This window comes from Artemia franciscana, chromosome 11 (assembly GCF_032884065.1).
Source record: "Artemia franciscana chromosome 11, ASM3288406v1, whole genome shotgun sequence".
Classification (NCBI taxonomy): Eukaryota; Metazoa; Arthropoda; class Branchiopoda; order Anostraca; family Artemiidae; genus Artemia; species Artemia franciscana.
Window position 1 is genome coordinate 1,066,889 of NC_088873.1, and position 13,317 is coordinate 1,080,205.

The 13,317-nt window shown below is 32.9% G+C and overlaps 1 protein-coding gene across 2 annotated transcripts in view; it reads right to left on the reverse strand.

The window, feature by feature from the left end:
* Positions 1-2,853: 2,853 nt before the first annotated feature.
* LOC136032659 (uncharacterized) overlaps positions 2,854-13,317 on the reverse strand; it is a 68,127-nt gene continuing 57,663 nt past the window's right edge. For both annotated transcript variants that reach the window (XM_065712945.1, XM_065712946.1), the window contains exons 5-6: positions 8,833-8,971; positions 2,854-5,282 (exon numbers count right to left, since the gene is read on the reverse strand). In XM_065712945.1, the coding sequence (XP_065569017.1) occupies positions 5,063-5,282; positions 8,833-8,971 (359 nt within the window). In that variant the 3' untranslated portion in view covers positions 2,854-5,062. The remainder of the gene's footprint in view (positions 5,283-8,832; positions 8,972-13,317) is intronic.

Genomic DNA, 13,317 nt, shown 5'->3' on the forward strand with positions numbered 1-13,317 from the left:
AGAATTTAAAAAAGAAGTGGTGGAACTTCACTTGTTGATAGGTTTTACCGAGATATACATCCATGGCCGAAAGTTTTTAGCCCCTTGGTTAAAACTTACAAACAATTGGAATATAAACAGCCTTTAAGAATATAATTATGTTTGGACAATTTTATATTAAACGAAGCGCCTAAGAAATATTATTCACAACAGCCGAGCATGATCAACTTTGTGATATCATTGACCCTGCCTTTGAGATATGCCTAGTTTGTTTCTTGCCATGAAAGCTTAATTTCCCATTTAATAGCGGAACTAATATCAAATTTACGCGTGATGAACTTTCTTTCAAGAAATGGGTTTTTAATTAAGATCACTTTTGTCAGCGAAGGAAAAATTCTCTTTTTTGTGATAAATTTTAATGGTATATTTTTGCTGATAAAGCACGGAATGCTTCAATAATTTTGTCCCAAGACATTCCAAGAATAATCAGGTCTTTTTTCACAAAAAAATCATGTAATACTATATTAACCAGAAGAGGTAAAAGGCTTCAATGTCCATAACAATTGAGAGTTCATAGGTGCTTTATAATAGACTTAGTCTGTGTTACAGTAGGCTAATAATCGTGGAAATCCTCAACCCCCACTCTTTATGCTAAAGTATAACTTCTGCCCCTATTCTTTAAGAACGACTTCTCAAACACAAAGGTGTTTGAATTGGAAAGACATTTATTTCTAAGTACTATGAAATTTTAACGTAAAAGAGTAGGAGTTGAGAAGGTAGGAGCCCCCTCATACACCAGTTAATTTATGTTGGTTTTTAGTCATAATTTGACTCTTTACTTTCATTCGAAAACCTTGTTTCTTAGTTAATTTCACGGACCATAGATCCACATAAAGATGCAATGACCTTTTTCTATATTGCCGTATAGCATGTGCTGTTTAATTGGTGTTGCTGATCAACACTATTGCTTTCATAGCTGTTTTTTGGTGATCAAAATAGCTGTAGCTTTTTAGTGGTAAGAGATGTAAACATTAAACGTTTTCGCTGGGCTTGGTAATCCTAAAACGGGGCAGAAAAAGTTCCAGTTAACTTTGTAAAATTTCAACTAGTTGAAATTTTTCACATAATTGGGTGTTTATAACACCCAATAAACTATCTTAAATAAATAACTTCCATAAATCAGTTTAAAAGTTAAGTTGGGAAGTGTTACAGAAACTTTTCCGGGGGAGGGGGACTGAGATAAAACACCCAATGAACAGTCGTCGATGTGTGTGGACCATCATTGCTTAACATCCCACGCGTGTCATTACGTAACACTCACGTTTGTGCCGCCAATACTTAACACTCACTCGTGCGCCGTCACTACGCAACACTCACGTGTTTGCCGTCCTAAGTTAAAAGCGAGACTTCCCCGTTTGGCTAGTGCATCCTGAACTCTAACAAGTACTATCACGTAACAACCAAAGAAAACATTTGTATAAGTAGACAATCCTCTATTAAGTAAAAATCAGGTGTATTATAGCATTACGGGACATACACCTGCATCTTGAAGAAAATTAATAACACCTGCTGGTTGCTAGGGCCCGCTTGAACTTGTTTCTAGGACCTTAGCGTCTTGAAGGTTCTCTTATTACGTAACAATCAGGTTTACTATACCATTACATAACAAACAATTGCACTATAATATTGCGTAAGACCCCGGTGTGCGTAATAGTATCTCGAGGGGGTAGTAGCTCCAGCAGTACACTCCTATGGTCCTCATAGGACCTGGAACCACATCACGTCTTGAAGAAGGTAATCTGAGATCTTCTTATTTTTATTAATTTTTATACAAATGGTCAAATACCCAGAAAGTGATTTTGGAATATGCATTGGTTCGGGTACAAAGACACTCAGACTGCTCGGAAAACCTCAAAAATAGTTCATTAAGGGTGCCTTACTCTATAAAGAGGACCCAACTATGGCTAAAAAAAAAAATTCTTCAATTACATTGAGTTTAGTTTTGGATCAAAGGTATCAATCATTTCCTCTTAACCAAGGGATAGTTTGTTTTCCAGCAGCTTTTAAGGGAAAAATAGCACCTCCAAACAACATACATATCCAACAGAAACCGTAGAATATTGACTATAAGTTTTAACAAAAAACTCGTCATTAATTCCTCCTGGAATTGTACTAACCAAAAAAGACCACTGTCTCAGTTATTATTTGAAAACCAAGCGGTCTCAGTTCAGTTATGTTTTACGTTTTCTTTTAATTTTTAAATTTAAAAACAGTGTGGTCTAAGAAACTCTTTAAACTTAAGAATATTTAAGTACGGAGTCAAACTTCTTCCAAGTTTTCTTCGCAGTGACTTGCTAGAGGTGTTCCACAGTCAACTAATCGGATTTTCTTTCAACTCCTCCTTGTACTCATTTTTGGAACCCTCTTGTGAAGGAATTAGCAAAAACCTGCTCCTTGCATTTATGTTTAAGTAATAAAAAAAACTCAAGATTACAGAGATGACAACTGAGTGTTAAGATATGACAGTAACAGACTTCAGTATCCACAGTAAAGCATTGCTGCAAATCGTACTGAAATTCGAATACTTCGCAGCACTTCCATTACTGTAAACCGTTGTGTGGCTGAAGGGGGTATGATGTCCACTGCTTCGAAGGAGTTGATAACTCTATAAGGGATTATCAACAGTATATCTCCAAATTTCATTCACACATACAAGAATCCTGGGTAAGCTAAATATTAGAGTCTGAAATTTAGACTCTAATTTCTGTCTTAGTATTTTAGAACCTCTTTTCACAACATAAGTAACTATGCTTTAATTTATATTTTCTCGGCAATACTCATACTAAGAGGCCTAGAAAAATATATGCGGTAGGCTTACATAAATATAGCTTTATTTTTAACAATCATTATTACAAGTTAACTGACAAATTTTTCGTTTATGAGTATAATAACAAACATGAAAAAAACAATAAAAACGGAATAAATCTAGTAATTTTTAGATGCCCACAGAACACAATAACCTTCTCAGCGGGGTTTTGTGTTTCCTTGATAGCAACTTAAATTTAACAAATGACCTAAGAACGTGTCTTTTTCACTGCTGACATTCTGATTCCAGAAGGCAAACACTCTGATACATCAGCAAGTTGAGTTCTGTGGGCATTCAGCTTTAGTCACAGGAGTTGCAGATTCTTTTTTCAGCAAAAAATTTTTGTGACTAAAAACAGTTTTTTTTTGTGACTAAAAATAGAGCAACTAAACTGGTACAGCGCAAAAAAAAAACAGTAGCACAATCAAATTGTAGAAGAAAAATAAACAAAAAGGCAACGGTATACATATAACTATTTTGAGATGGCCTTAGAATTAGTTTATCTTCTACTCAGATTTTTTTCATTGATAGTAACTTTCTAATAAGTAAATTAACCTAAGCTAATAACCTAAGAACATGCATTGTGGCAGTTGAAAATTTAATGAGTAGGCGGGTTTTACTTTAAGAGTTATTCAGGTTCTGTGGATGTTATGAAGGACATGTGTTAAAAAAAAGTTTACATTTTGAAAAATGTTTCGTAATAATATATTCATAACTTTTGAAGTCATTTCTGAGAGCGTTTATGCCAAGATTCTCAATTTTAAATATTTTTCTGAAATTTTTAAGTTTTTATTGAGTATATGCTAATTTTCAAATTTTTCCTTATTCATACGCAACTATTAAACTTTGTCCCACGGTGTGGCTCAAGTCTTCATGGTCTGAATATATGTATATTTAACTATTTAATGGTAAAAAAAAAACGTGGAAGACTTTGTATTGTTGAGTCCGAGGGGAAATAAAATACATTTACTGTCATTATTTGTCATGCCTTTAAGGGAAGGAGACATAAGACCGATTAAGGGGGGTGATTTTTTCAAGGATTAACTAATCTAACTGTCGATGACATCTTTTACAGTATATACACTAAGAATCGTTTTGAAACATCTTTTGTAGTTTTTAAAAATTTATTGAATCAGCACTGGTGTTTGAGTTTTACTCTGTTCATTTATAGTATTTAAGGTTCTTCCATTGAGTGAGACCATTTTACAATTCTACAAATTTTATGTTATGGTCCAGAATATTTATTTTTTGAATTACTTCAACCCAATTGAAGCGATTATAAAGTTATAAAAGTTTTTAGAACGCCTCCGGGAAAGAATATATTATTCCAGTCGTAAATTTAACCGTTCAGTCCTAAGGATAACAGCCAAGTGTAGAACCTACAACGATTAATTGAACGTTAACAAAATACAAGACTATTCATAAATACAGGATAGTATTGTTCTTTACAAAGACTAGGAGATGTAAACAGAAAAATAAATCCTAGTTTTAGAACACTGTATTTAACACTATTAAATTTTCATTCAAAATGGGACCTAAATACAAATTCATGTTTAACATACCTAAACGATACTCGATACGAAAGCATAGATAAAACCAAAAGCAAAGAACATTCTAAATGAAAACCAAACTAGTCCATTTGAAAAATGCTTTGATGCGAAGCCTCTTATTTAGCTCAACAAATCGAGTAGAACATAAAATTTCTTAGAAAAAAAAAGAAAATTTATCAAAAAAGACAAATTTGAATAAATGCTTGAATATATAGCTGAAAATATAGTTTTGGCACCGTAATTTTACAAAAGAACCTTTTATACATTAAAATTTACCCGCAGGTGGCACAAAAGAAATTTTTAACCTTAGTCTAAAACAGTAGGAAAACAAATATTGACCCAGACAAATATCAGCCCAAATACATGCCACATTTTGGCCCAGAGGCCTTTTTTTTATTGTGTGCCAACTGAGGCTGACGAAGCAAAATTTTACTCCTCTGAGAACCAAGTTTCAATATCGGTATTAATAATAGGTCCTCAGGGGAACTAAAATATAGAAAGCCAGAGATATCTACAAGAATTAACCTTCAAGTAAAACCTCCTGGTTTAGTAAATACAATTGTAGTTACCTCATGATTTTTTGTCATTGAAGAGTTTCCCGGTGAAAAAAAAATTCTTGGTTTTATCCATGCCTTTGTAGATATCTCCAGAGGACTAACGATTTTTATCATATTTTTATTAGGAGATAAGCCAAAAGTATTAGCACTAATAATGACGGAAGGGGATAAGTTGAAGTACAAGTGGCTTCAGTTATGTTAACACAGGAGTCTGAATGCACTTGGAAGTTTGCCAATGTTTGTGCCACTTTCATAACAAATAAATTTGAATCAGTCCGACAAAGGAATCTCACCTTATCATAGACACAGTTTAGGAAGCCCATTTTTGCACTAAAAAAGAAAGACAATTAACTTTTCACATCAAAATTCCGCTAAAAGTTTTTTGCATCATTTTTACTTTTGTCTTGGATTTATGTAAAGTGAACCTAGTAAATTAAAAAGAAAATTAAAAGTCAACCAATGTTTATGATTAAGATAGCTTATGATCATAGCTTATGATTAAGAATTAAAATAACTAAAATTATTGATTAAAGTGATGAAAAATTAAATGATAAATTTTTCAGTGATAAGAAATACTAAATGATAAAATGCTAAATGAAAAATGATTACAGTAAAAAAAAAAGAGACAATGGGATTAATAATAATTGTTATTCGGGAAACTTGCATGCTGAACAAAATGGCTGTCTCAAAATTTTGATCCAGTGACTTTGGGAAAAAAAATGAGCGTTAGAGTGACCTTTTTAAGGGACCAACATTTTTTGGTGACTTAAAAGGGCACTAGACCTTTTAATTTCCGCTCGAATGATCCCTCTCGCAGCATAGTAAAACCACTGGATCAATACGATCAGCCCTGGGGGAAAAAAATAAACCCACATCCGTGATCTATCTTCAGTCAAATTATTCGTTTGATTTGTGCACAACTCCCTATGGTTTTTAATCAACGACGAAGACCATATTTCCTTTTTACCATAGAAACAACAAAAGGTAAAACAATGGGGAAACAATATAAAACAGTGGATTTTTTTTTATCAATAAATGGATATTTCGGCTCTATATCCAAGGGCCATCCTCTGCAAAGAACACATAAGATAAGACTTACAATAAAATACCTTATCATTGAAACTAAAATTAAAACTGTCATAGAACCATTAATTGAAGGAAAATCAACCAGGACTGAAGAAAAGGCAATTCATTCAGGTAATAAAATTTAAAAAAAATTTAACTTAAAGTAAGGAGTGACATTAAAACTTAAAATGAACAGAAATTATCCCGCATATGAAAGGGGCTGTCCCCTCCTGAACGCCTTGCTCTTTATGCTAAAATTTTTATTGTTTTAAAAAGAAGAGTTGTGAAAAAGAGTCAAACTTTAGCGTAAAGAGCGAGCCGTTGAGGAGAGCCCCTTCCATATATGGAATGATTTTTATTCCTTAACTTTAGTCAAGGAAAACAGTTCAAGTATTACCAAATAATGATATCTAACAATGAATCAGTGGAAATTCCAGAGCTTCATCATAAAATATTATTTTTTCTTTGCAGCTAAGTAAATTTAAACATTAGACTGAAAAATTGATTAAAAATGAACCAATTAAACGCTTCAATTTATCAATTTAACATCAATTCAAACACTGCTGGAACTAACAACATACTGCAGCACAGAGTTGCTTGAGACCATCGCAGCTGAAAACGCTGCTCCTCCATCTAAACCTTTTCAAAATTTCAATTTTCACCCCCTCCCGTAAAATTTCGGCTTAAGACTTCATAAGCGCCCTCTTAAGTCCAAATTACGTCTTAAGCTAATGCATAAATTAAGCCCGAAGTCCGATTATTCTGTATAAAAAAAAAAAGTTTATCTTATTATGACAGAAATGCGCTGAAATTTAGGCTTATGGATACAACTAGACTTCACCAGTACGCCAGTAAGTTCCCAAAAATAACATCAAATAAACTTGAGCCCCGATCTTGAAAAAAAAATTAATAAGTTTTTGGTCTAATTGAAACAATAATGTAAATACTACAAAAAATCATGGATTATGCCAATTTTGAAAATCTACTTTTTAAAGTGTGTGATCTCTTCAGCCTGATTCATTAAGGATTTACTTTTATTGATTTTTGTAGAGTTCTGTATAGACTTTTATTCGAGTTTTATAGAGTTAAAGAGTTCTATAGAGTATTGAATTCTTTTCTTTTGTTGTCTTCTAGAAAAATGTGCTCATGTTGAAAAAATGTATCTATTTGAAAACTGAAGTCTGAATACGATCAGTACATTTACTAGTACACGTAGTAAATTCATTAGCACATTACAATCAGTAATATATCAGTACTTTTATTAACAAGTCATTGTAACACATGGCTATCCATGGCTAACACAGCTTAAGGTCACGTAAGTCTCTTTTGGTATAGAAATAAAGAATTGATACAACCATTTCTTGATTTAACAGTGAAAATGATTCTAAATACTGCAGAAAATAGATCGTATTTTCACTAATTTTAGAAGAGTATTAATTGAAAACTGCAGTTACTTTATAGATTGGTTTCTATAGATCAACAAGTTTTCTCTTATTGTAGAAGTTAATTATTCTTTTAGACCATAGACAAAAAAAAATCAAATTTTTCCTCTAAAATTCGTGTTTGCCTAGATTTAGCGACTCTTTTTGTTAAAAATAATCATACTAAAGGAAAAAAAGACAACACGAAAACCCCATTTCCCCCGTCAAAATAGGTCAGATCCCAGAAGAAAAAATTGAGAACACCCAGTACCTGATGAAAATCTTGATTTAAGCCTAATTAAGACAAAGTAGGCTAAAATCTTGGCTCTTAGCGAGTCAAGCTCACTACTGAGTTGCGACAACTATAAATGATTGAAACGACATTTCTAAAATCTCAAGGCGTAGATTTATTTATTTCACTGTCGCAAGGTTAACACTGCGGCAGCACAACGCTTTGATATTCTTCTGGGCAGTATTGGCCCAAGGTTTGATTCTTGCCTCCAGAAGTTTGGGCAACATGCTTGCTACCTGTCCCTGTAAAAAAGACCCGAGTGACTGAGACGTCGATTCATTACACCCCTCTTTTTTCTCAGATCAAAGGGGGGGGTGTCAAAATTGGCACCTATGTAGGAAGAGAGGGGAGATTGATATTCTTGTAGGCAGTATTGGGCCCAAGGTTCGATTCTTGCCTCCACAAGTTTGGGCAACAGGCTTGCTACCTGTCCCCGGAAAAAAAGACCCGAGTGACTGAGATGTCGATTCATTACAACCCTCTTTTTTCTCAGACCAAAGGGAGGGTGTCAAAATTTGCACCTTTGTAGTTTGAAATTTTAGTTTCCTGTGCCCTCCTACTAAACTGAAGAAGAATGTTTTAAGCTCAGTCAGCCATTTGACGGAACAATCATTTTAAGCGAAATTTATAACTACAATAAATCTTATAATCTCATAATAAATTTTATAATCTATAATTACGATAAATCTTATAATACGATAAATCTTATAATAGAGTACAAGGGAGGAGGAGTACAAGGCAGGCCCTAAATGTTTACAGCACCTGTGCTAAAGTCTATCTTGGATTTAGGGGAATTCAACGTTGCGCTGTATTAAAAAAAAAAGTAGTTTCGCAAGCATAAATGTTAGGAAATCGTCTTTTTATAGAAGAATACAAGGGAAGAGAGGGGAGAAAAGAGAATTCCAATAGAAGATTAAAAGGCCAAAACTATATGATGACTTAGCTTGAGCCTCTGACGTGTGGCTAAGTAAAAATCTAAATGGATCACTTTTGTTCCATTCATGTGTGTTGATACTTGTTTGACCGAGAATAGTTGGCAAACTTATTATTGCAGTAGGGCTGCACCAATACTTTTAGACCTAGGAAGAAGAATTTGGCTTACCAGCACTGTCCAATTTCATGCTCCTCCGCTGTCAACTCCATATGCTCCTGATCTTCAGTAATGAAATCCTGAAATCGATTGGCACACTTTTGCCAGTAATTTGAAATAGCTCGATAGCATGACTGATGTTGAAGAAAATCTAAAGAAGGACGAAATCAAATAGCATTTGATTTAGAGTAATTTTCTGAGATTAAAACCGAAGACTAAAGTAATTATGAATTATATATGAGCGTGGTTGTTGTATTTCTTGAAAGCACCCAAGTCTCTATGTCTCTTAGCCACCCAAAGACTGGGTTGTACATTTAGAGAATTTTTGTTAAATTGTTGTTTGATTTAAAGGCATGCAATATAGGTGGGTCAGAAGGAACTATCTTTTCATTTTCAGTTGTAATTTTTATGCGAATTTTGCTCTACACTTACAGTTTAAAATTTTGTTGTTTTTTTTTACTTAATTTATGATCATTTTTTAAATACTGCTGGGAAATCCAGGGCACCCTTCACAAAAAATTCTCTTCCGCCATTAAAAATTACTCCACGAAAAGATCCTTCCACGTAACCCTCTCCACCTGACCCCCCTTAAAAGAAAAAATCCCCCTGAAATCGTCTGTATGCTTCCCAATAACCAATACTATATGTAAACAATGGACAAAAATGAGCGTCGCAGTGACCTTTGTGACCAAAATTGTTTTGGTCTCTTAAATAGGGAGCTAGAACTTTTAATTTCCGTTCGAATGATCCTTCTCTCAGCATATTAAGACCACTGCGTCGATACAATCTCCCCTGGGGAACAAAAAAAACAAAAAAATAAATAAAAACACATCCGTGGTCTTTCTTCTGGCAAAAATTTAAAATTGCACATTTTGGCAGAGGGGAGCTGGAAACCTCTGCAATAGGTTTCTCTGATGCGCTGACTCTGATGGTGTGATTTTCTTTAAGATATTATGACTTTGGAGGGGTTTTCCTCCTTTTTTTCGAAAATGAGGCGAATTTTCTTAGGCTTGTAACTTTTAATGAATAGGACTAAACTTGATGAAACCTATATATAGAAAATCAGCATCAAAATCCAATTCTTTTGATGAAATATTGGTATCAAAATTCAGTTTTTTAGGGTTTCGGTAACTACTGAGCCGGGTCGGTCCTTACTTGCAGTTTGTTATTACGAACTGTTTGATGTATGGGTAATGAAGGAACGTTTAATGTTTATATCCATATTTTTGTATTTTTTTTTTAGAAAATGTGGGTTCTCTGATACGCTGAATCTGATAGTGTGATTTTCATTAAGATTACATGACTTTTGAAGGGATTTTCCTACTTTTTTTCGAAAATGAGAGAAATTTTCTTAGGCTTGTAACTTTTGATGAATTGGACTAACTTAATGAAACTTATATATAGAAAATCAGCATAAAAATCAAATTCTTTTGATGAACTATTGGTATCAAAATTCTGTTCTTTAGAGTTTGGGTTACTATTAAGCCGGGTCACTCCTTACTTACGGTTCGTTACCATGAACTGTTTGATGCATGGGTAAAGAAGGAACATTTAGTATAATTTATATTTTTGTGTGTTTCTTAGAAACGTCAAAAGAATTGGATTTTAATATTAATTTCCAATATATAGGTTTCATCGAGTTTAGTCTTACCCATAAAAGTTACGAGCACAAGAATATTTGCTTTATTTTGGAAAAGATGGGGAAAACACACCCAAAAAGTCATATAATCTTAATGAAAATCACACCATCAAATTCAGCGCATTAAAGAACACTACTGTAAAGATTTCAAGCTCCTGTCTGCGAATTAAATAAAAAAAAAGCAAGTTATTTTAACGGAAAGTAAGGAGCGACATTAAAACTTAAAACGAACAGAAATTACTTCGCATATGAAAGGAGATGCTTCTCATCAACGCCCCGCTCTTTACGCTAAAGTATGACTCTTTCTCTTAACTCTACTTTTTAAAACAGTAAAAAACTGTCAAACATTAGTTTGACCTTTTAACGTTTTATTTGACTTTTTACTTTTTATTTGACGTTTTTTGGATTTAGTCAGCATTGCCAGTCAACTTTTTTCAATTTAATACAAGGTTTGATGATGTCAGGCTAGCTAGCTTTTTAACCCACTTCTGATATTTATAACCAAATTTAGCCTAAGCTAATCTAAACTAACCTAAACTAGGATAATTTAAATATATTTTATTTAGTTATTTATAATTTATAATAATCGTAATGAATTTATAATTTTTAGTTATTTATAAATTATAATTTATTCATATAAACATAATTTGTATCTTTGGGCTAGTAATAATTGTTCGTCTTCTTTATATGGAGTTGTTAGTCTTGTGATAACTTTACAAAAAGAAGTGAGAGGCACCGGAAAACGGTTACTGGTGAATAGCACTTTCAAAACTGTTCTCTACGGATTGAATTTTTATTTTTAATTATTGTGCTCGTTTCCGTTTTTTTCTCTTTGTTCGGATCTTTGCCCGTTTTTATCAGAAAAATGTCCTTTTTTGGAAATTTAACTTATTTTATCTTCAAGCGTAATGTTTAAACCCTGGAACAGTCTGTTACTACTAGACTTCCTGAAAGAATTTGTTACGTTATTTCAAACCATAAAGTGTGGAAGGCATACATTTTCAAAGTATGCTGGGTAATTTAAATTTTGACATGGCCATTCATAGCCAGAGGTTAAATTTGAAGCAAAATTTTTGTATTCTTGAACAACCATCTTTGACTTTCTTTAAGGACACTCTTCGGTATCCCTTGTATCCCTATTTTTTTACAATTCTATGTACCATCCCCATCTAAACTTATGTTAAAACAAGAAGAAAACAATCGAGATGAACGCCACTTTTGAAGTTAATCACAAATAAAAATAAAATAATTAAAATAAAAACAAAAACATAAATAAATAAAATAATTGTAAATTATAATAGTTATAAAGTAGTTATAAATAAAATAGCTATATTATATTACAGTTAATAGTTTTATATTATAAAATAGTTATAAATAAAATAAACGTTAATCATAAATAAACTTTTATATAATGTAGTAATTCTATAAAAAGATAAAACACATGAAGAAATTAACCTCTTGATTATTATACTTCATATTTTCAGGTTTCACATTCTTCATACGACTTAGCAGAAAAGAGAGAGACAAAAAAAAATATTCTGAATCAGCTGAAATTAGAACGAATAAACTCAGATTGCTTGGAACCGGATTCTAGAACTGTTTTTTTGTTTTATGTTGGCTTCTTCAAAATAGCTTTAAATCAATCAACCATCTGAATCCTTTTATTCATTTCGAAAGCCAATTCCACCACGGTGAGCTAATCCGAGCAACAAGTAACTAGGGAGAATTTTTTCTATTATATTTCAGACCAATAATACTAGCCATGAAGCTAGGAAACATCTTGTTGCAACAAGAATTGCTTTTTCCGTGGACATACTAAGGACCTGACGACATTTAAAAATAGTGCTCTGTAAACATTTTAAATTGGTTTTTCATTAGAACATGTCACCCGCTGATTTTGTTTATGTTCCATGATTATTCGACTTTTTCATGCTTTCACAACCTTAGTCAAAATAAATTAATTTATATTTAGATTTTCGTCGATTTCGGTAGACATCATATAACACTTGTTTTAATTAAAGGTCTTGGCATATCAAATTTCTAATTCTAGAGAAAATACAATTTCTTTTATTTCCAGATTTTCACTAAAATCAGGCCCTAAGGTGCAGGGGCAGATCTAGTGCAAAATTTTGGAAGGGAGCCAATGGGACAAGGGCAATAAGTAAATTCTCAAGAGGGAAGGTGTATTATGACAAGGGCGCCAATAATGACCAAATTGACAAATTTATTTAAAAAGAAAGAGTCAAAAACCAAAAGAAAACAAAGAATTAGGACTCCAGAAAAATCTCAGGTGGTGGGCCCCCTTCGTCCCTATAGATACACCAGTGCTTCAGTATCTTGGCCTTAGTACATTGGAATCTAAAATCATAGTAGAATTCGCTGATTTAGGAAACCAAATAAACAGTGGCCCTTATAAGTAGTATCGCTATAATAGATGCAGGGGATAAACCCTTATATGGGCATTAAATCTTGCCAATACTCCGATGACCACAGCTTATTTAGACATTATAGGTTGCCTATAGTCCAGGAGTTACGCCTGAGACTTGTCCTGGTTAAATGTTAGCATACAGAACTTGAAAAACAACAATTTTGGAGGTGGTTCAGTTACATAATTTTTGAATATATACTGGTTGTTTATAATTTATTCGTATCAGTTTTGAAATATCCTTCAAACAGCAGATTTTCAAATTTAAGATATATTAAGAATTTATGGCTTACCTATTTTTCCTTTAAGTAATATAAAAATTCAAATTTCTCATAGATCATATTTAAATGAAAAAAAAATTCGTTTATCCAATGTGGCTCCAATAAATGCACAAATTGAACTGGAAAAACGGTAATACACGCAAAGTGGGGTT